This window comes from Varanus komodoensis, unplaced genomic scaffold (assembly GCF_004798865.1).
Source record: "Varanus komodoensis strain SLA01 unplaced genomic scaffold, ASM479886v1 scaffold15, whole genome shotgun sequence".
NCBI lineage: Eukaryota > Metazoa > Chordata > Lepidosauria > Squamata > Varanidae > Varanus > Varanus komodoensis.
The window spans coordinates 14787667-14811448 of NW_025335440.1; the positions used below are offsets into that span (position 1 = coordinate 14787667).

Sequence of the window (23782 nt, forward strand, 5' to 3'; positions counted from 1 at the left end):
GACATGCAGGACACGCCAGATCTACCCCATCCATTTCTCCCTCTCTCTGAGTTGGAGGCAGCTCTGCGTTCACCAGAGGGGTTTGTGGGAGGCATTTGCAGAGAATAAGCAGCCCCAACATGCTCATTTGAGCCCAATGGATGGGCTCTTTTCTTTTGCCCTACTTGGCAGGGATCCTGCTGTGCCTCTTTCCCTTCTGCGGTCATGTAACACTGACTCAGTCATCACTATCACAGAGAAGCTACCTGTGAAAATAACTGAGGAAAAGGCGGATGATGTCATTACAAGCCGACAAGTCACCTCCAACTTATGGCAAACTTAGGAGTGAAAGCCCTCCGAAATGCCCCATCCTTTGCAGCCCTGCTCTGCTCTTGTGAATTCAAGGCTGTCTTTCTAGAGTCAGTCCACTGGTTTTCCTCTTCTTCTTTTGCCTTCTCCCTAGCCTGATTGTCTGCCCCAGGGAGTTCGCCTTCTCATGATGTGCCCAGAGAATGACAGCTTCAGTTTTGCCATTTTGCTTCTAAGAAAAGCTCCAGTTTGGTGTGGGTCTTAGATAACCCCCCCACCCCCTTGAGAATTGACCAGTGAAAATAGTGGGGGGAATGGATAACTGTCATACACTGTCTTCCTATCCGGTTTAACCATGGAGTGGCTCTCTTACAAATTATTATTATTATTTTGAATTCCCAGTCCTTTACGTACTGCAGGAGAACAGGGCCTTCTGCAAGGAGCTTATGGTATAAATTTGAGATGGGGAAAGAAGAAGAAGGGAGTTGAGGCAAGGGTAAACAAGGGAAGCGAATGCAAATTTTCATTCCCAAATTACAGGCTCAGATATTAAATGTCTCCCACCCTGGGAGCTGAATGGCAAAAAAGCCATTTCTTGAAGCCAGGTGAGATATTTCTAGCCCAGCAAGGAACAGTGTCTGCAAACAGAAAAGCATGAGAAGTAGTATACCATCTGCGCTTAGGGATGGGTGGGCAAGCAATGTTTGGGATCCCTGGGATTCTCCCAGCACTCTCTTGCTGCTCTCTGCTTGCTTTACAAAAATAGGAAACTTGTGCAACCAGATGGTTCATTGTGCAAATCTCCCCACATCTGAGCAAATTAGAAAATAGGTACAAATTGGTACCAGTAAGGAGATGAATGTGTACAACAATTTGTAAACGTGTTTGGTGGAAATTTGCTTGCATTTGGGGCTTCCTGTAGTGTGTGCCTACATGTGTGGTAAGCCAAAAGGTTATTCTCTGACATCTCTATCTGGCCTGCTTCTTTCCTGGGGCCAAAGGGTTCCGGCCTCAGTCCCATCTGGAAACTTCTGTAACCAGTGGAAACTTGTTTAAATGGAGTGCAAGAAGGAAAGAAACTAAACCAGTGAAAGTAAGAAAGACAAAATTAACTGAAGAAACGTTGCACCTCTGGGGGAATCTAAAGCTTTCCATTGTCTCAGCTAGAAATGTAAACACCCACCCTGCAGTTGCGAATTCTTATTCACAACATGCATCTCTTGCATACATAATGGTGGAATTTATTTAACTATCCATCTCATAACGTGAAGACTTCATTGCACAGTAGACTGGCAATAAACTCTATTATCATGCATCAAGCGCTTTTATGTACTAAAAGGTTCAATTATACAGATTAGAGGGAAAGTTTGAAAAAAGCTTACTGAAGACATATGGGAAAGCAAGATTTGGTGATCTTCACCATCTTCTCATTAGCTAAGAAGATGATAATTAATGAAGTTGATGGATCTCAGGGAGATCCTTGCAATTTCCAAACCGTGTGTTTTTTAAGGCAACCCCATATTTTAGCATGGACAAGATTTAACCACGCTGTCTCTTGTTATTACGTTACACTCTTGAAATGTTACAGCCTTGGAGGCCTGTTCCATTTGATTTTACTCACAGAGAATCAACAGTAGCACCTACCGGAACAAGAGGTTCTGCCCTCTAAGGTGGAAGAACTGGCATTTTTTACAAGTAGGAAAACATATCACAGGAGAACAATGCATAGAGAAATAATTCCTTATTAAGCTCCAAGCTGTACCAATCATTCACAAAGTTTGTGTGACAGGTGTAAGGAAAAAGGCATTCCTAACCTTACAGAGAGAGAACTCTACCCCAACAGAGATTTTGAGAAGTCTGAAAATCTTTTGCAAGTATTATAAATAATTTTCTGTTTGGAGCATAGTTGATTTACTTGCTTCTTAGGAATTGTGGTTTGTTTGTTTTAACCAAGTTAATGCTTTCAGTGGACTTGCTTTGTGCCCCAAGCTTTACACCTTCATAATGTAGATAAACTACAAATATCCTTACCCTACAATTTAGCAACGTGTAAAGCACATGGTCAGGAGTTGTCTGCGCCCTCCACTGTAAGACTTCTGAGAGAAACAGGAACTAGGGAGAGAGAAAAACAGCACAGATCTAAGAAATACAGTAATCTATGAACCATTATTTAGAACTTGTGCATTGCACCCTACAGATATTTACTCAGAAATAAATTCAGTAGGACTTGATGCCAGTTAAGTGCAAATATGTTTGCACAGCTGGAGAGCTGTCCTTTTCACATTCAACATTAGGGTCAGTTTTACACGTTCACATAGTGTATCATTGTAAAGGAAGAAAATAAAGAGATTTGGAAGTGAAGGACCAAAGAAGAAGGATACAGTATTTCAAACAGATACACTAAACTAAATTGCTATGCTCCATGTTTGCATGAATCAATAGAGCAAAGGACTCCTGTCCTACGTGCCTTAAAACTCTTGTCCTATGTGCCTTTGAAAGTCTATTAGGCAGGAGGACAAAAGTGTATACTAGGAAATTCTTTGAATTAAATATTTGCATTTCTAGGCATTAGCAGGTCAATTTTAAAACCGATTGCAATACATGACTCATGCAAAAATTTGAAAAATAAAAATATATGTGCAATTTTGCATTATGTCTTAAGTTCCGCATGGTGTCAACAACATGTGGTTTCTGTAGCGCATGGTGGCAATGGAATATAGATTTATTTGCATAATTACTGAAAAGGTGGTTGTTGTTGGGAAGGTGCATGAAATTCTTCAGCGTGCTGGCATCCAGTCTCTGGAAAAGATTGTGCCAACACATCTACATGGCATATGGGGTATTAGCTGGCACACATTTGCCAGCTGTCCTATGTTGGCTGACATGTGAGTGACCCACATTTTGCTTATGGTTTATATTTATGTACTGCTTTTTCCCCAGAGAATTCAATGTGATGTCATTGAGGTCTCCCATTCAGACACTGACCCACTCAGACCTCCTTAGCTTCAGCCACGTCACATACCTTCAGACTGTGCTTTACAGGTGCAATAACATTTTTTTCTTTTTGTCTTCCAATACTTGCAAACAATTTTGGTTTGAAAAGGCAAAAACAAGCTTTTAAAAGGACACTCTTAACACAATGGAATTCATGTTAGGCAATCTGGCACCCTGCAAATTTTGGATGACAACTCCCATCAGCCACAGCCAACATAGCCAATGGTAAAGGAGTATGGGAACTGCAGCCCAAAGCACCTGGAGGGTACCAGTTTGCCTATTCCTGCTCTAACTAAAGCAATGCTTCTAAAGTAGGAAGCAATATATCTGCACTATGATCCTGAGACGCTTTCGTGTGAAGGACACCTCATCAGTTCAGCGGGGGTTTGTTTCGATAATATATTTATTTATTTAAAATGGAGATTCCTATTCCTTGATTTTCCAGCATGTGCTCAAAGCAACATGCAACCTTTGTCATCACTCTGGAGATGAAGTGAGAGCAACTTCTGTTCTGTCCTGGAGCAGGCTCCCTGTGGCCAAGAAACATTGCAGGTAACCATGCAGGAGTTCCCCATTGCCCTGAGTCCCCATACTGAACACATGGGAGGTTTGGCACTTTACCTTTCTGGCTTGATCATTATCTTCTATTTGTCCCAAATCTCTGCCGCTTGCCTGAGCAATTCTTTTTCCAGAGACCAGATTCCCCACCATCACAGAGGCAGGGCCAATTTCTACAGTGTATCAGAAATACGGTCATAAGAGGGTTAAAAGCAAACTTGTGCAAGTTTTAAAATGTAAAATCATCACTTATGCCCACTCTTATTCCAAGAGAGTGGAGACTGTCATTGAGTGGACAACAAACTCTTCACTTCCTACTCCTTTCAGAAAAATAAAACAATAAATGCTTCAGGGAAAAAGTAACGGTAGTCCTTTTCTCTCTCCCTTTCTAGCCTTTAGCTTTGGCCTTTTGTTCCCTTTGCTAGCTGTTTCCTCCTCCCACCCAGCCCTTGCTTGCTTGGCTATTTCTCTCTCAGCCGCTGCCCCCTGCTGTTACCTGTCCAGCCTCTAGCCTTGCTAGTGTCCCCTCCATTGCAGACCCTAGCCTCACAATTTCTCTTTCTTGCAATCTCGTTCTCTATTTCCCCTTCCCTCAACATCCCCACGGCAGCCATTATGAGGCTGGCTACATCCTTCATGGACGCTACCTTGCAGTGGTGTCCACAACCGTGTCCCAAATATGCCCAAGGGTCCCAAAAGGTTGAGGCTGCCTGTGTTATAACATCTTTTGGTATTATAGGCACAGAATGACAATGTTAGCCAGGTAAGCTCTGGGTAACCCCGGTTATGTAGCACAATGGGGTCTTTCTAGGAATAACTGGGCAGCAGACATAGGTGGTTACATCTTGAGGGCTGTACAGCCAAAGAATGGTTCTACCAGATGACAGTACCAGTGGTCTTTGAAGGGCTGTGCCATGCCAGACATGGGCACTGACAAGTACAGACAAAGAGACAGCCCAGGATGACTAAAACCTAATTCACAAACTGCCACATGCACACTTAAGTAGCACAATGCCCAGTTCATGAACACAGTCGCAATACTGAAAAAGGAAGAGGTAGGATTGTGGACTACCCAGAGAGCTTTGGCCACTGGGCAGTACAGACATATCCATCTGGCTACATCATGAGCATCTTGGGAAAAGCAGTTATGTTTTAAACTCTACACAGTTGCAAAGACTCCATCCCGATGCTGGAAGAAAGCTTTTTCGAATCAAAACCACTGGGAAGGACTTCACTGGCCCACAGAACTGTATTGCTGGTTGTCGTCCTGAGCTGATCTCCCCTATCACTGGAGGAACAGGGGGAGATTAGATTAGCCCAGGGAACCGGTGATAAATGATGGGAACAGGACGTTAGCCCTTCCTTCACACCAATGCTTATTCTGCTTCCCTTCAGAATGCTCAGCTTACGGAACCTGTCTTCTTGCATGACGAATTGAATGCACACCGGGTGCACAGAGAGGCAATATCTGGGTATTTATTCATTTGATGGTGGGCAGATATTTTGAACCCCAGTGGATCAAAATCTTTCCTTGGCAGGGAAATCCACCCTTGCCATTGTCTAGGAGAGCCCTCCCCAACTCAGTGCCCTCCAGTTGTGTTGGGCCACACCCCTCATCATCATTTTCAGCCAGCATGGCCAATGGGAAATAATGGGAGTTGTAGTCCAGCACAGCCAGAGAATACCACCTTGGGAAGTGTTGATTTAAGTACAACGGCTAAAGAACACAGTTATTTCAAGGGTTGTGTCATGAACATATGGGGCAAACAGAAAGTGTATAATAAAAGGATTAATGGAACAATATACACAGATGCATTATGCTTACCTGGCTGTTTTTGTCTTGGTTTAGGCAGGTTTGTTACACAGGTGTGTGGGCACATCAACACATTACAGGGATGCAGGGCTCCTTCCAGGAAAAGCTGTTTTGTTTCAGATAAGTGGATTCCACCTAGAGGAGTCTTTGGGAGCGTGTTCGCTGGTACCAGGGCTAGGCAGTAAACCCCCACCTGGTGAATACTGTCTATAGCCTAGAAACATTTAAACAAGGAAGGTTAATGCAAGGGTAGTGGGAAGCTCCTTACCCCTTACAATTATGTGCGTCTGATAGCCCACCTGGGTGTAGAAAAAGTATTTGGGATCATTCATTTTGGATTCAGAAAATGTTCAAAGCAGAAATGGGATGTGAGACCCATCAAAGCACTTAGAGCATCAAAGCCACACTGATGGAGGCCTCAAATGAGCAACTGCAACTCATTTGAGTATTTTCATAGACTGAAAACATCTGAAAGCCAAACACCCCATGTTCCTTTCTTGGTTTCTGTGCATTTGCAAACTGAGCATAACTTTATCTGGAATAAAACTTGAGTAACATGTTCTTGTACAGTTGAGCAGAAAGAGCCTCAAAATAATTCAACGAATCCCCTCTCTGGTGATAGCCGTCTCACCCTGCCGTGCCACCAATTATATTGTCCTTTCAAATTAAGGATTTTGCATTGCTGAGAAGAAAAGGGAAGGGGGAGTGCACATTCCATTATAACTCAGCTTGCCTGTTGTGTACGCTGAATTCTACATCAGCCACATTGGAGAAATGGGCACCTTCGAAACTTCTCACCATTGCAGACTGTACTGCCGTGTTGGGCAAGTAGGAACAATTTCTTATCGGGACGGATATTTAAAATAACACAGCCAGCATCACAGAAAAGAGCCCATTCTCTGCTCCCCAATAATGGCAAAGGTAAGCACGTCCTAAACTCGTATACTCCATATATACTGGCCAGTCGTACTGACATCAAGCTCACTAATCCAGACATACCTTTAGCTACTAACTGTGTATGCACAAGTGGGGGTGGGTGGGGAGGAGGGGTATTTTTCATATGATTTTAACTTTCCAGATGGTTCTTAACTGATGACAGAGTAAAACAGCTACTGCATATACAGAACTCCTCTACCAAAGGTGAATTATAAAAGCATGCCATGGGAAACAAACCACCTCTGGAGAAGCAATCCGTGCAAAACAAAAATGCTAAACAGAAAAAAAGCAAAAAACACAACGCCATGAAGGTGTAGGATTAATATGTTAACTCTTGCTTTTCTTATATTACATTGCATTTATGCTCTGCTTTTTTCTCTTGTGAGGAACTCAAGCTCTGTTTTGCGTTCCTCCATTTTATCCTCATAACAACCACCCTGTGAGGTAGGTTGGGCTGAGAGTTTGGGACTCTCAGTCACCCAAAGTGAGCTTCATGACCAACTTGGATCTAGAACTTAGATCTCCCAGGTCCCCAGTCCAACAGTCAAACCACCACACCATCTTGCAAATGCTGTCGTTGCAGCGGGCTCTGCCACACCCAGCATGCAGTTTGGTACAAAACAGAGCAACATTTTCCCCCATCACCCAGCACCATGCCTGACGGTGAGCCATGATCTGTGTTTCTGCCAAGGCTCAAGACAATCTTGCATCACTTTTTCCCTATGTGCAGATAGTTTCCAGATGGCCAAGGGGGTGGGAGGAGAGAGATGAAGGAAGAAGAAAGAAGTGTGCATAGAAAAGCATCCATTGTTTCTCTCTTTCTTCTTTTATTGCTTCCCACAGGTTACATTTTAGACCAAAGACAAGCAACCTTTTCGGGCTGAGGGGCACGTCTGGCAATTTTGAAAACTGCCCTGTCCCCCCCCCCCCCCCGCAATGAAATGGGCTCACTTCAGCTACTGAACATCTTCATTTCCTCAGAAGGTCTCTAAGTCCAGGGGCTTCAAGGAGATGGGCACAGCTGCAGGGCCTCACTTTGTTTTCAAGCGATCCAACAGCTCGAGGAAAATCCCCCCCTTTTTTTTAGGTGGGAGGGATAGGACATGCTGGAAGGAGCTGAAAAAGGGCTTCCAAGGAGCACTGGTATCCATGGGTGCCATGCTGCTTATTCCCGCCTGAGATCCTTCAGGTGGGATCAGTTTTTAAATTGATTGCAAGTTCCTTGAAGCAAGGACTCAGCTTACTATGTACAGTGCCCTATACATTATAATGGACCACATGGAGGTAGCCAGATTAGCATGTAGCAAAGACACAACAACAGGAGTGTTTATTTTGTTGTGCTTGAGTCATTCGTTGTCTTAGTTGGCAGAACATTTTTTATGCAGATGGGTAGTGAAAAGGAATCAGAGCAGTAGGAGTAAAAGACTATAAAATACAAAGAGAAGCAGTAGCTGGTGCATTCTAAATAATAATATGAGTACAGAACGGCCAAGTATTTGCTTTGCTGCAACGGCAATTGCAAGTGTTGGGAAGTCAAATGTATAGAGCACAACACAGGCAAATGTGACCATGTGTGAAGATGCCCTCAGACATTACTGAGCTAGAGAGCAGAAACTCTTGAATAACCATTCAGGCAGCTTCATTTGCACTGGCTCTACAGCACCATGAGTGAATGCAAGCAGGCTGGCCAGGCAAAGAAAGCAACACAAAAGGTTCATTGCAAAAGCAAATCACAGGTTTGCAAGGCAGTAAATAGTAAAGTTTATTGCCCTTTTTGTCATTCGCATGGGCATCTTTGAAAAACAAATGCTTTTAAGATTCAAGGGCTATACAGTACATGATATACACAGCACTCTCAAATCGGCTGGCTGGATACTCGTAAGGCTTAGGTTTGTAACAAATGGAGGGCTTATAGAAGGCATGGCGGAAAACAGTTTGGGTCAAGAGGCAACCCTGTTATTTTACCAATATTGTATTACATTTACATTCCACTTTTCTTCCTCAATCAAGGCATGCAAGGCAGCTTGCAAGGTTCTTCTCCAATCCATTTTACCCTCACAACAACCTTGTGAGGCAGGCTGGGCTGAGAGTTAGCAACTTGCCCAAAATCACCCAGTGAGCTTCATGGCTGAGCTGGGGCTAGAAGCCACCTCTCCTGAGCCCCAGTCCAGCACCACCACACCACACCACACCAGAATCAGCAGAAGCCATTCTAATGAAGGCAGCAAGCCAATGATCCCTGCTCCTTCCCTTGAACTGTGAATGCCCTTTTCAGTACACACAACATCCAGCAAGAGCAGCTGAGTGGCATCCAGCTGCCGCTGCTACAGGATTGTCTGCATGGCCTTCTAACTCAGGTCTGTCCGAGTCCTCCCAGGGACAAGACTTTTCTTTAAGAGGTAAAAAAAGGTAAAGGTAAAGGTTTCCCCTTGACATTAAGTCCAGTCATGCCTGACTCTAGGGGGCAGTGCGCATCTCCATTTCCTAGCCAAGGGAGCCAGCGTTTGTCCGCAGACAGTCTCCATGGTCATGGGGCCGGCATGACTAAACACCGAAGTGCACAGAACACTGTTACCTGCCCACCGAAGTGGTACCTTTTTATCTACTTGTATTTGTATGCTTTCGAACTGCAAGGTTGGCAGGAGCTGGGACGGAGCAACGGGAACTCACCCCGTTGTACAAATTCGAACCGGTGACCTTTCGATCTACCAGCCCAGCAGCACAGTGGTTTAACCCACTGCGCCACCTGCAGTCCCTCGTTAAGAGGTGCACATGTTAAAATAATCCTGAGGTTTTTGTGTAAACCTGTTGTGAAGGAGCAAAGAAGCAGGGAGAAAAACCTGGTACTGCAGTCTCTCCCGCAGCCAACAAAAAGGGAGTGAAGGTTCAACAATGCAATGCTCGGCTCTCTGCACAGAGGAAGGTTCCAGGGAGGGTTGAGTGGATTGGGTTGGCCCTGCCATCAAGCAGACTGAGGCTGCCGCCTCCGGGGGCATATGCTGAGCGCCAAGAGTAAGCCGAGCTGCATGCACCCCACAGCCGCCCTGTGCCCCCTGGGGGACCCCACTTCCCCCAGGCGGTCCAGTCAAGGTACGAGTCCACTGCCAGACTGATGGGCTTCCTCATGTGGAAAGGGGGCAGGCTCCATCACGGCCAATGAGCGCTTGAGGCCAGCCCCGCAACGCCGGACAGAGTGGGCAGGACCAAGAGCGGCTTCCTGCTTTGCATGTGGATGTCTCACCTCTTGGTACGCAGATGGCACAACTGGGCTTATGCTTCCAGGACAGAGGTGGCACATCTGGCTACCAGGCCTTTCCATTTGACCCTGCTGATTCCCTTTGAAGCAAATGTACCTGCAGCACTCGGCTCATCCACTGAAAGCTGTCTTCCTCCGTGGAGTCCGGCCTTTGTTCAGCAACAATAACTATCCTCTCGTCATGAAGGACACTCACTGAGAAGACTGCTATTCTGTGGGATGTGCAAACCAAGACCGTCAATCGAGCAGTGCTGCCCGGGGCAGAAGAAACTGCATCACATCGTCCTCTCTGACTTATACTCGTTAGCTATGCAAAGGAGAAGTCTGGGCTCTGGCTCTTCTCGAAAGAGACAGCTGCACGGAATACCTACCTAAGTTTAAAATAGAGCCCCACTATTATGAAAGCCCTCGGATGCCTGCTCTCCACACACAGGCACCGCAGAGTATAGTTTTGCTTTGCAAAAGGACTGAGAAGGCATTTATTAAGAGAAGATGACAAATAAGCAAGGCTTAAAGCTACAGGATGGCAAAAGGCCAGTACTTTCCACATTCTATTTAAATTAAGGGGAACATGCAAACATGTGTGATCCTTCAGGGAACCCCAGCAGTGAAATGCTTGGTGCCTATTATAATATCATTTCATTACCAGGTGGAGGTGTTTCTGTTCCTCCCAGCCATTAAATTCATTCCAGCTTCTATCTGCTTTTATCTTTGCTGCTGATTTTTTAAAGTTTTTGGCAGAGAGCTGCTTTTTAATGTTTTACTGAGATTCGTTTTATTGTATTATTTTAACATCAACTTTTTTCTTGCTGTAAACTGCCCTAAGAACCAGTTTATAGGGTAGTATATAAATACTTGCAATAAATAAAATGTTTCTTTGTTGTTTCTTATGGCTTCATCCTGATAGATACATGGCAGCCCTAAGGCTAAAACTTTTACTATAAATTATTATGGCTTGGTTTTATTTTTGAACTCTTAGCTATAGAAAAACTTCCCACTGCCACTAAATCTTCCTGGTGCTGTGAACACATGCTTTGGAAGCTACTTGAACACCAGAATATTTCACATTTTGCTCTGATCAATGCAAGTTCCTTTTCCTGTATCCTGCTTTTTAAAGGGTGGGATAAGAAAAATGGAGCGAACCTTCCCCTGTAGACAAACTTCATTGGTTCCACTGCCAGTGCGGTAGCTACAATGTCGTCTGCGTTGTGCCTTCGTCCGCTGACCACCATCAAACCATCCATCTTGCCAACCACAAAAACAAGTCCACCAGGACCAATAAAGCCGAGGAGCCCAGTTCTTATAAAAGGGTATTCGCTTATTGGTGCACCAGAACTGGTCATAGGGAACACCTGCGGAACAGACAGAGTATGTGTTAATAAAAGTCACAGGTTCATTTCCACTTTGGAAGGGGGACAGAGCTTGAAAGAGTAAATAATTTCGGCTGTATCCAAAGGTCCTGGTGGTAGGAAGCACTATTTTAATATGGTTTAGTATAATTTTAATTGCATGCTTTTTTAAAAGAAAAGTTATATTGTTTAATTTTATGTATTTGTACATAAAAAGGAAAAGTGGGGAGAAAAGACAGAGAAGTGCTGGACTTCAATTTAATTGCATCAGTGGATTGGTTTAGGAGCTTCTACAGCACACTCCATGAAGCAAACAGTTAGAGCTATTTCGGTTGAAGCATCTGTTTCTGGCTCCCATCTGTTTTCGGGGAATACAAATTCACTCAGATGCCCCCAAAGATCTACAATCGTAAGAAGGTTGCAGTGCTGTTTTTGCAAAGCTGTTGGTAAAGCTAATCCTTCAATGTTGAAATCCTGGACAGAATCCCATCAGTAAGTTGTTGTATAGGGTATGCAGCAGAACGGGCACATTTAGGGTGGTAGCTTATAACGAAGTAACGATGGCATTACAGTACCAGCACAAATGACACTGCCTGCCGATAGAACACCTTTGCATCAGCACCAGGTTTGTTTCCAGAACTACAGATGCCCTGGAGCATGCATGCAAGACCTCTGCCTTTTTTACAGTGGCTTGACTTAATAAAAAGCTAGTTTCTCATGTCTGTGAGAACACCAATGGAATCATTCGTATCCCTACAAATCCAAAAGCAATTTTCTGGAAATGCAATTTTGCCTCCATAAAAAAGCATTTGTTTTCAATGGATAAAAGCGTTGCCATCCAGAGATGGCAATACTAAGCTCAAATCCAACTTAGCTGGAAAAACGAACTGAGCAGGTTTTCAAAAAGAAGGGTAAAGTACAGACATGAGAATTAAGGAAGGGTCACGTTAAGCCAAACTCTATTCACAGGTAGATCTTAAACTAAGACAGTGGTGGTATTATATCCCCTTATGGCTAGCAGGTTAAAGTTTGAGGATGTATTTCATGCCTTATCTAATAAAGATCTCCCTGCAGCTAAAAGAGAAGCAAGAGGCCACATTCTTCACAGTTATGCGCCAGAGATTACCTGTTTGGCCTCAGTGCCCAGGTTGTTAGAACCTTGCCTGAAGCTATGCTAAGGGCTACATGAAAAGAAACTACCAAATAACACAGCAGATACAGCAATAGACAGTTCCATTAAATAACTGATACTCACATGTACTTCACCAATTTATCAAATCTACGCCCTGCTTTTCCTTCACCATCCTCTTTGCGTGTCGTTCCAAGACAACCTTGGATCCAAGACGCTTACACAGCCTGCTTAAGGCAGGAGAGATTTAGGAGAACTGATTCTCCTGCATTTCAGACCAGTGTGAAAACAATTTCATGGATGCTGATAATATAAATACAAATTCATACATGGAGGTATAGGCGAAGAGGACAGTAAGTGCCTTTCTTCACTTCCTCATAATTTCCAGGATAAAATACCATGATATCTCTGTTCTGAGGAGTTCTATCTTCCACCCTGGTTTGCTGCTGCCAGTCAGAGCATATAAACCAATAATCTAATGCAACAAACAGACAGCATCATACATGTATAAAACTATACCTAGACTCACTGATACCTCTACTAATACAAAGGCATTTTTCAGAGGGCTAAGGAGAGACTGTTCTTGCTTAACCCCAACTCACCTCAAATGTGTTTTTGGTCATCCCAGAGAGTCCGTAATATGATGTGCCTGTTGCAATAGCACAAACGCAAAGCTCACCCACTTCATCTGTTCGGCAGAGCTGAGGAACTCCGTCTGGCTTTACTGCACACATTATGGCTACGAAGAGCAAGCAAGAGGTATTTCAGAAATACAGTCTGTCTGTCTTGCAAGCAAATATGCAGAAACAAGGAAAATAAAAGGGTTAATGATGATCTAGCGGTTCTATTGTAGCTAAACAGTTTTACTTAATATAAACATCAGAGACGCCAGCATCCAGTACTGCACAGTGCATGCCGCATCAAAGGGGGTGATGCCCACGCGGTCTTTCACGCTTTGCACGAGATGACAGGGAAGATGCCGTGGGATAGTGTCTTACTCATCACTGGACTTCTACTCAACATTCATAAGGTTTATCAAGGTAACTGCTGTTGTCTTCCTGCAACTTGCCCAAGGAAGCAGATTTTGAGTTGGCATGCTAAGAAGGCAAGAGACAGAGGGAATTCCCCTAACAATATTGCATTACATATTTAATTGAGATAAGATAGACATACTATGCCTTATGGCTAAAGTTTACAGCTAAATCTGTGAGGAGAAGGAGGCCTGCAGAAAGATACATAATGCAAATAAAGATAAATAAATACAAACAAAGGTAAATAATAACTATTATTAAGGGTGAGAAAAGGGGAGGGGAGAGCCAGCACTGCCAAATAAAGAAGTCTGTAAGAATGACCCACACTCCAATAGACAGCTAACTAGTTGGGCTGCCATGGATAGGAACCTTTGCAGGGCTTTCATGCATGAGGTTAGAGATGACTTGACCACACCAAAAAACAATAACAAGTTCTTTGACTGCATTTACCAGGAATAAGTGCACACAAAAATGCATGTTACTGGTAAAAATAACATACAAAATACATTACACTGGTGGGGAATTGCTTGGCCAAAGTATGTTTATAAGGAAACCATGAAGCCACTTTATCAGAAGACTTGTCTCAAAACTAATGTGCAAATTGCCACCAGAGCCCTTATAAAAAACTGGACCACTCTAGAATACAGGTGAGATACCATGAATACAGGTGAGATACCTCACTACAAACACTCCTTGCATGTAGAGAATTTCCTCTTCACTCAGAAGCTTAGTTAGATCAATTCTTCTTGAAGGGCTGACTTTCAAAAGGCAAGGAGTTTTTTCTTTAGAGAGTAGTTCCTCGCCTGCATTCTGGAGTGGTTATAAGCACAGGAAGGCTCTGGTACATGATGTTCTGAACATGTGGAATGAACCGCAGCTTGAGAAAATAAATATTTAAGCATTTGGATAATGAGAAGTCAAGGTGAGCAAATTCAGCTTACTGATATTACAGACTTAAGCAACTGGGGTTGCATTACGTGAATTACCTGCACTTGTACGATAGTCTTTTCATCACATCAAAGACTAAACCTAGATGCAGCCAGATGGGTTTAGTGCTAAATGCATCTTTTTTAAAATATCCAGAATTATCTGAACTTTTATATACTTATATAAAAGAATAAGTGCATGTGTGTACAAGGTGAAACAAGGTGTTTTCTTATTGCATGTTCAGAGTTCTGTCAGAAATTTCTGCGCCTTTCCAAAATCTACAATTTCCAAGACTCTTTAGGAAGAAAAAGATACAGTTAATTTATCTTTGCTGAACAGATCTTGCAGGCTGTCAGATAGCCATCTTTTATAAAACAGGATGATTACACATTTTCTAAGGAAACCAGTGGAACGCTTACCTCCAGGCATCACCAAGCCAACATCCTGCACAGTTAGAACAGAGAGCTTTTCTTCAGAATCCACCCGAATGACGCCATAGGTAAGACCATGCATGGATAGGACACCCCGGCCTGGTGGCTGGTTGCTATCATCCGTCGGCCTACAATACACAGAAGATGTCAAATGCATTTGAAAAATAAAATGAGCATCAGTTCTTACCCTGTAATTTTCGAAGAATAGACAGGCACACAGGATGAGGATGGTTCCAGGTTTAATTCCCCACCCCAGTAGCAAAGTAACTATGGTCGTCCCTTCCAACACCACCCTCCTTGCCCTCAACAAACTGTCACAATCTTGTGTTACATTCCGGCACAACAGAGAAACAGAACTAAACTAGATCTCTGCAGATGTAGGCTGGGGAATTCCTCTGAGACTCCTCTTGGGTTCTGTGGATTAAAGCACTCTTGGGGATTATGTGAAAAATCCAATGGAATTGAAGGTGGTGAGCAGCTAAAAGAGGCCTTGAGGTACTGTGAATCACAGTGTTTTTCAATCTTTTTGCCAATTTGAAGATAGCCCACCCTTAGACCAATTCTGCTTGGTTTCCACACAAACATACATCTTGAAACACCTTCAGAGGATTTTGGAGCGAAACAACACAAAGGCTGCAACAGATCAAACGTTTTGTTTAGTGGCATGACTCTTCCAAAACAGCACTGTCTTTCAGTTATGGCAGATGTTCTCATACAATGCAGGCAGTTTCAAAACATATTTCATATAAAACAGAGACACTAGTGTGCATCTCTGAATTCCACAATCTGCCATAAAAATGCTTGCCCATAGGGTTAATCTTTAATTGCTATGGTGTTCCTTTGATGTTCGAAATACTAGAAGGGTATTAGCTAACCGTGTTCATTAAAAAATGTAACAGATGACTAGCTCCATAAATTTCAATCAAGGGGCTTTATTCCCCCTTCCAGCATGACACCAGCAAAAAGGATCGAGTGTGCTAACCGCAAGTCGGCTTGAATGAACATGAAGGCATAACAAACGGGGGGCTGGTAAAAGGACGGTGATAATGGGTGGGTTTCCCATCCTTTTAGAGAAGGCTCAGTTACACTGTTGACCAAGTCCTCTAATCTTCCACACATCCTGTGCTGCTCATATGATCACGCTGGACCTGAAAACACCACGCTCCAGTTTCTTTTTAAGTTGCCCTTTCATCAAACAAGCTACAGGAATACTGCAAAATAACTTTAACCCACAAAGGGAAAGTCAGCAAGGATTTCAATGAGCTTACTACACACAGATTCTTAGCTCTTAAGTGTATTTCCTGCAGAAATTGACCAATATTATTGTACTGTATTCAGTAATGTATTTAGGTTTCAAAAGTACAAACTCAGAACATTATCGTTACATTTCCAGGTGGTAGGAGAGAAATGCAAAATATGCACATGGATCACAAACTGAAGAAGTTAGGCATACTTCAGCCCTGTCAAAATCAGTACTGTTCTAACTATTTATTTGGGGGACAGATCAGTGACTGAACACACATTTTGCTTGCAAAAAGTCCCTGGTTCCATCATTGGCCTCTGCAGGCAGGGCTGGAAAAGACCCATGCAAAATCCCAGGGAGTTGCTGCCAGCTGGTAGACAATATGTGATCAGATGGACTCGCTACAAGACAGATTCCTACTGAACCATCATCAGCTAGATCAACCAGGTTTCTGTGCCATGGCAGGCCTGCTATTACAGATCCAACGCAAGTTAGGCTACAAGTGTGCAAAGACTACAATTACAGTTGTATCCTGAAATTTATCTGAGACCTCAGAGTTTTTCCCCATTCATTTTACGCTCACAGCAAGCAAGAGAGGTTAGTTAAGTGGAGGCTTAATGTTAGCTAATAAGCAGCGATCACAGTCTAGGCCTCCTTGGTCCAACCAATTAGTCGCTACAACACACGGGCTCCTTCTAAGCAGGAAGTTAGTGCCTGAGGCTGCTGGATGTCACTCTAGGACACTTCTGCAACACGGCACCAGTGTATCCGCAGGTATGGGATTTCATGTATGCTTGGGACGTGTAGGGAGTTTTCTACGAATGGAATACAAAAACTTTACTGAAAATCATGTCAAGCTGGTGACGGGGATAAAATGCAGTGCAACAAAAACTTCTGAACAAACTCCCCAAAGAAAGCCATGCATTTCAGAAGGATGCAAGAAATCATTTGCAGTCTTGTAAATGTAAACTTCTGAAATAGATATAGAAAGAATAGGAAGTTATGGAAAGTTATTTGCCTCACTACAGAAGTCAGGTGTTCTTTCCTTTTTTATAAGCTGATTGAATGCAATGAACTACCTTTAAAATCTGCACTTTTAAATTAAAAATGATCAATTAAAAAAGAAAGCAGTAAAATAAAGAATGAGATTGGAGGAGCAAAGCTCTGATACAAAGATTTGTCCCGTGATTAAACATTGCCCCATGCAACCCATTCTGGGATAGCTGTACACAGGAAATGCTAATATCGCTTCCAGAATGTCTCATTTTAAATTTAAACATACAATACCGTCTAATAGCCACTGTGAGGGCCTCAGGTGAACTAGCACAGGGACAGATGACTTCTTGTCTTAGGCCTTTGCTTTGGAAGACATTAAGAAATGCATCGCAAGAGGAAATAGACCCTGAAGTTAGAAACAAAAACAAGGAATCTGACTTTAATATAGATTCTGTGTGGGAAAAGAACATTTCCAGGACAAAATAGGGAAGCTCCAAAGAGAATTAAATGTAATACGGCCCAACTACAACTAGCAGGCATTTGGGCTGTGAGCTACCAAACTGCCCAGCTAGTTCCAGGTACTCAAGACAGCTTCTAACATATCAACCCAAATTTTCATTCTGAAATATGGCCCAGGAGCCTTGCGGTCCAAGAGCATGCACAGAGAGAAGCCTGACATTCTGTTAGGCATACCTTAGGCCTTCTACAGATCTAAAAGAACTCTTACGAAATGCCCAGCAATGGTAAATTTATAATTTTTTTCCTGAGTATTTTGTAAAAATGGATGAGAGAATCCTTGAGTTTTAATTATATTGCAGGGTGCTTTTAAAAAATTAGTTAATAAAACCCCATGAAGAAGAGGAATTTACTCTAGCAACTCATAACACAATTCTAGCATGCTAAGAGAACAGTCATATCTGGTACCCCCCAAAAATATACGGAGAAAATGTTTTCAAATCTGAACCTTGATGGATGGCTTCAAGAAACTGAATAGCTGCTTTCACTGAAGCTGATTCTAATGGTTTAAACTTGCATTTCTTTCTGTATGCATATTGAACTGAATATACTTCTGACATGCATATCAAGGGAGATGGTGATGTAGGTGTTTTCAAACAGTTGACTGGTCTCCCAGTCAACTTCTAGTCCAAATTCAAGTTTCTGGTTTCCACTTTTACAAACCTAGACAGGTCTGAGACCTGGGTACTGGATATATGGCTTTCCATATAAACCAGCCTAGCAAGCTGGTCATTTATGAAGGACCTTCTCTGCATCTCTCACTGGTATGGAATGTGGTGTCATCAAGCAGGGTCTTCTTGGTGCTGGCACCAAGACTATACATCTGCTTTGTTCCTTCCTCATTAGTTTTCAGGCATTGAATGAAAACATTTTTTGAAAGTAGAGTTCATGTGAAATCCATGTCACAATTCTATGCATGTTTATAGGGGGAAAAGGGCTACAATGCTAAGTACGCACCAGCAAGCATGGGTGTCTGGGACACGCTGGGAATTGCAGGGGCTTTTTCTGCTAAAACATCCCTAATAAAATTTGCAGGACTTTTTGTTGGCTATTGATTTTGATTCATCTCTTTTTTGATATTTTTATTTTATTTATGCAAGTTCCTTTTTGGACACATTTGAATCAGCATTTAGAGTAAAATATACCCTGATAAATAAAATGCAATTTGCTACCTATCCCTACCCTGAAGCTGGAATTTCTGAGGAAGCTGGAAAAAGAAATTGGCTGTGACTCCAGATATGCACTCGTGGCACTTGATAGAAGGACCTGCATTCATTTTACACTTCGGTATGTGCACTCAAGCATGAAAATAAAATAACCCACATGTTTCAAATGCTTTGCTGAGAAACCTCCACTTTTTATTGCTTAAAGATAGAATTTATTCAGCCTTTACATAACAGCTTGTCATCTCATATATAATTGGATTTGCTGCAACTTGCATTAATATGGAGTATCAGGTTTGCTTCCAGAGTTTGCTAAAGAAAAGAAACTTTAAGAAAAACTAATTCAAAATGAATTGTTATTTCTGAAAAGCATTTGTAGCAAACCTCAAGGAATTGGTTAAACTTTCCTTGCTTAGGTTTTTCTCTCTCATTCGCTCTCTCTATTTGGGAAAGTAGAAATCATTCAGAAACAATAACAACAGCAACAACCCAAACACAAGGACTAGGAAGCACTTCGGTCACACGGCCTCATTTAGGGTGCCACGGTTAGACATTAAAAAGTCCTACACCACCCAGTGTTCCCCAGCCACTGGGAGCTCTGGACTTTCCTCCTGTCTAAACAAACATAGGCTAGAACCTTAGCAGGTGGCACTGTGGACGACAATAGGGAACTTCCAAGTGCCAAGCACGCTGCGCCACGTCCCTGAACTGTTTTCATTCTACAACCATCACTTACATGGATTGGCACCATCAGCTACTATTAGCATCCGGAGTGAGGAGAGGTTGATATCCCGTTGATCTCTGTGTGCTACTAATGCCCAGTGCATATCCCTGGATTTCACACAAGCAACTTTTGCTGGTGGGGTGCAGGGTGAGGAGAAACAGAGAAGAGAGAGAATGAGCCAGTGGAGAAGACAATTCGACCTGTGCATGTTAAAGATCAAAATCCGTATGAGCAGATTGTAACTATCCTACATATAAAACAAGTACAAAGAAAATACATCCATACAAACAAATAAAAGGAAGGTAAAATCTGTGCTTCTTCACACAGTAAGAGCATAGTTAAACTATGGAATTCACTTTGGAAGGAAGTAGTGATGGCCATCAATTCCACTGGCTTTAAAAATGACTGGATAGATTCATGGAGGAGAAGTCGATCAAGGATCACTATGGTTGAGCTGCTTTTGGTACCAGAGAAGTACGCCTGACTGCACCCTTTGCTGGAAGCTTGGGCAGGAGGGAACTGGTGTACCCACACTGCTTGCCATGAGAAGCCAATGTGCTACCATGTGAACAGAATGCATGACTTAACTTATGGTCCTATGATACCCAATAATATTTATTTACTACAAAATGTCTACCTTATACCAGGAATCCAATCTCAACTTCCACATTTGATGGCCTCTCAAACTGGTCATGGGCAGAGACAGGGGAGCTGAGTGCTCATTAGACGTTTAGACGTTCACATAAGGCTGAGCTCCTGTCCTGGGAACGCATGCAGGGAAGAACATAAGCCTTACCTTTGTACTGGCAGACCTTCTGAATCCATGACAACGGGTTCACTTTCATTAAGGAATATGGGATGCTTATGACATGCATCATATTCATAACACTCTGAAATTAAGGAAAGGGAATATACCTTTCAACAGTAATTAAACGCATCGTTACTCTTACTTCAGGTATTACACATTTTGGTTAGCAATAAAAAACATGGGTTTATAATCATGAGTTAATACGTGAACTCATGGAAAAGGGATTGTCACATTTCAGACACAGTTCTAATGTTCTGACTCTTAAATCTTATTTTACAGTTTAGCAACGAAGATAAGGGCCATTTCTGCAAACACACATGTTTGACAGCTGGACAGTATCAAATGAAGGAATGTGTTTTGCCTTGCATTATAAATTGTAGATTCTAAACGTCAAATGCTTTTCATTATTTGCTGTGTCTTTCAATTCAATTTATTGGTGTTGCATGGGAAAAGGGTACTGGAAATATTCAGGAAATTGATTAGGCGGTACCCTGTGCCATCTCAAAGAGTGGCAGGCAGCTGCACAAGCAAAACCAATAATTCAGTTACAAAACTCTTCAACTCTTTGCCCATGTAATCCTTGTGCCTGAAAGCAAGGAGGGGTTTCCCAAGGGAAGGGATTTCCATAACCGGGAAGCAAAGTCACCCAACAAGAATGCTACTCCATGTTTGATTTAATTGCTTTTTGTGATGCAATATGCATCGGAAAAGAACAAAGAAGTTTAAAACAAAGTCAGCTCTGTCAGTTCGAAGGAATGGCGTGCCTGCAGGAGCTGCTGTGTGGGCAGTGAATCCAGTGCTGGCTCCTACTGGCCCCCTTGCCCCTACTGACTTGCTTCCTGGAATAATGGGTGGTGTGAGGCTTCCTTCTGTCTAAAATTGCATACATAGGACAGTGTCCTAAGCTTGTGTTTTACCTCTTCCTTCTCCATCCTTTCCCCCTGTTCTGTTGTGTCTTTTAGATTATAAACCTGTCTGCAAGGACTATCTTAAAAAAAAATAGTTAAAAGCCATTCCTGGAACTTTTTCCTTTTGGGCAGTGTAAAAATCCTTTAAAAAACAAAAACATGCACAAAACTGGCTGCAGATCAAAATGTTGAGACTATTTTCATAAATGCTTGTTCAGTTTATTGAGACTACCTTTCATGGTTGTAAAAGTTTATGTGGGAATAGCCCTGAGATCACAGAAGACCAAGTAAAGCAATTCAGAGCACCAGGACAATAACCTTTGCCCTTGTAGAAAACAAGGTATCTGACCCATTATGTCATTCCCAGTTCCTTATCACTAGTCAGAATAATCTGCATCCTGCATTATAACTCGCTGAAGATGTTGCCCTTCAAATTCCTAGGAGTTGCAGGTTTAACGCAGGGCAATTTTCATGCTTCTGTTCTCCATAAGGGCAACTGAAATTTGAACTAGTATCTGATGACTCTTAACTGCCTTGGAAAAACACTTTGGCAGTCAATTTATGATGTACAGAAACGAAATGAAAGGAAGCAAAATTAAACTTTTTTTGTACTGTTCTCATTCAGACAACCGGGGAATCAAAACAATGGCTGCCATGTATAGAAAGCTGTGAGATTAGTGACCAGGCCCGCTTCGGTTCCTGCCTTTCATTGTCACCCCCAAACATAATACTTGCAAGATTGCATTACTACCTTGCTATTACTGGTTCAGGGATTCTTCTCACCTTCTGAGGTTTATCTCCCTGTCTTACCAACACAAAGAGTATTGCTTCTACCTAGTATTACAAATATATTCAGGTCAAAGGTGGGATAAAGAAAGTATGTTCTCTTTCCCTTTTAAAAGTCCTACACCCAGAAGCAGTCAGGCTAACAATTCTTACATGCAGAGAGATGAACTGCTTACAAACTTCCTTGGAGTGTCCAGAGTCACAGAAAGAATGTGGGACCTGTAAAGTGCATTTCTCATGCTAGCTGTAGATACTTGCTAGTACAAAAATCTCTCAATATGGTTTTCTGCAAGATTGGACTGGATCTACTGGGCTTCCTAATATATATTTTTCCAAAGTCATCTCAAATCAGATATAAAGCCTTGAGAGTGTCTCACCTTCCAATGGAAATTAAAGCACACAAATTCAGTTTTTAAATGGTTACTTAAAAGGATAGTTAACTTACCGTAAGAATCCCATGCCACAAGCCAACATCTTTCTTGAAATCTAATACGTTCACAATTGTTTCAGCTGCAAAAGAAAATAGAATTAGTGCAGTTCAGCCTGAAGAAAGCTTCACTTAAAGAAGTAATTGCAATAAAAATTTCATGTTAAAAAATTCCCAACAGATCGTTTTCAGAACAATTTGAGATAAATCATGGGATTGTTTTGGGCCAGACCACTGCTTTGTTTCCCCCCTTACTCTTGGTTTTATTTGCACTGCATGGCATAATCAATGGTTCATTTGAAAAAGGGTGTCTTTTAAAGTAAAGAAAAACGCTACCAATAAGACACTACCAATCTTCCAAAGGAATGGAAACTTCACGTATACAGATGTCATCAACATATATTGCAAACAGGAAATACAACACTCCAGGCCCTGCACTGCTCATCTTGGAATTCTTTTCCCACTTGGATTTTAAAGCAAAGCAAAGAACAATTGAATTCCTTTCCAGCTCTCATCTGGCAGCCCCCTACTTACCCTCCTCTTTCCTACCCATGATTTTCTAAATTGTCTTCTTTCCCACCCAGTTACCTGGGTGCTGCTGCTGTTTTCAGTATGAACCAGCACTGCCTGCAGGTATTATGCAGTCTACCAGGCCTGCAAAGCCCCTGGGAAATACAGTTTTTCCAGGAACTACTGCAATGCTGGGAAGGCTTGGAAACAAAATCACCCTGGCTAGGAAATAAGGTGAGCTATTTCCCAAAAGGGGTGGGGGGAAGGGCAGCATGGCTTACCTTGAGCAAATCCAATTACTGCTCATTGGATTGGCTCCAATGAGATCTCCCTTTGTTAAACAATTACCTAGAACAGGGAGGCAGGATGGCTGGTGGACCGAATCTAGACTGCAGAGGGTCTGAATATGGTCCACAGAGCCTTCCTCCAAGAGCAGGGAAAGCCCTCATGGAAATTCTCCAGTGTTATGACAGATCTCAGGCTGGACAGAACAGTGTGGGCAGCAGGGGTCTTGGAAGGACAACGCAGCGTGAAAAGGCTCCCCTCCTAGCTTCCAGCTATTAGGCAGTGTGGATGGCTGATGTAAATAATGAAGGGAGCGCTTTCCTAGCAAGCATGCAGCATGTACCACCCCCATGGGAGTGCTATGTGCCAAGCAAAGCTGGGAGATGGCCAGTGCCAGTGTCTGGCACCACCAAAGTCCCTTCTCACAGCCACCCGCCCAATGGGGACATAAGGAGCCAAGCTGAGTCAATCTAGCCCAACGTTCAGATCACACAGTGGTGGACCAGCTGTCCAAGGAAAACCGACAAGCGGCACACGACTGCCGCAGCAGCCTTCCACCCAAGTTCCCCAGCAACGGTTGCAGGTTGGCACGTGGGCTCAGACACTGTCCAAAGAGCACTGCGCAAAGCCAGGGTCTTCACTAATGTTGGGAAGAGCACATGCTCTGCCAAGTGCCAGCCAGGTCCCTTTCTCCATGGAAAGGC

At 42.8% G+C, this 23782-nt stretch overlaps 1 protein-coding gene across 11 annotated transcripts in view; it reads right to left on the bottom strand.

The window, feature by feature from the left end:
• DIP2C (disco interacting protein 2 homolog C) overlaps positions 1-23782 on the bottom strand; it is a 323243-nt gene that overhangs the window by 40556 nt on the left and 258905 nt on the right. For all 11 annotated transcript variants that reach the window (XM_044424777.1, XM_044424779.1, XM_044424783.1 and 8 more), the window contains 11 exons: positions 22302-22366; positions 20151-20244; positions 19367-19486; positions 17243-17357; positions 14701-14840; positions 12926-13062; positions 10989-11197; positions 9943-10057; positions 5666-5867; positions 3904-4013; positions 2320-2400 (listed from right to left, as the gene is read on the bottom strand). In XM_044424777.1, coding sequence (XP_044280712.1) covers positions 2320-2400; positions 3904-4013; positions 5666-5867; positions 9943-10057; positions 10989-11197; positions 12926-13062; positions 14701-14840; positions 17243-17357; positions 19367-19486; positions 20151-20244; positions 22302-22366 — 1388 coding nt within the window. The remainder of the gene's footprint in view (positions 1-2319; positions 2401-3903; positions 4014-5665; positions 5868-9942; positions 10058-10988; positions 11198-12925; positions 13063-14700; positions 14841-17242; positions 17358-19366; positions 19487-20150; positions 20245-22301; positions 22367-23782) is intronic.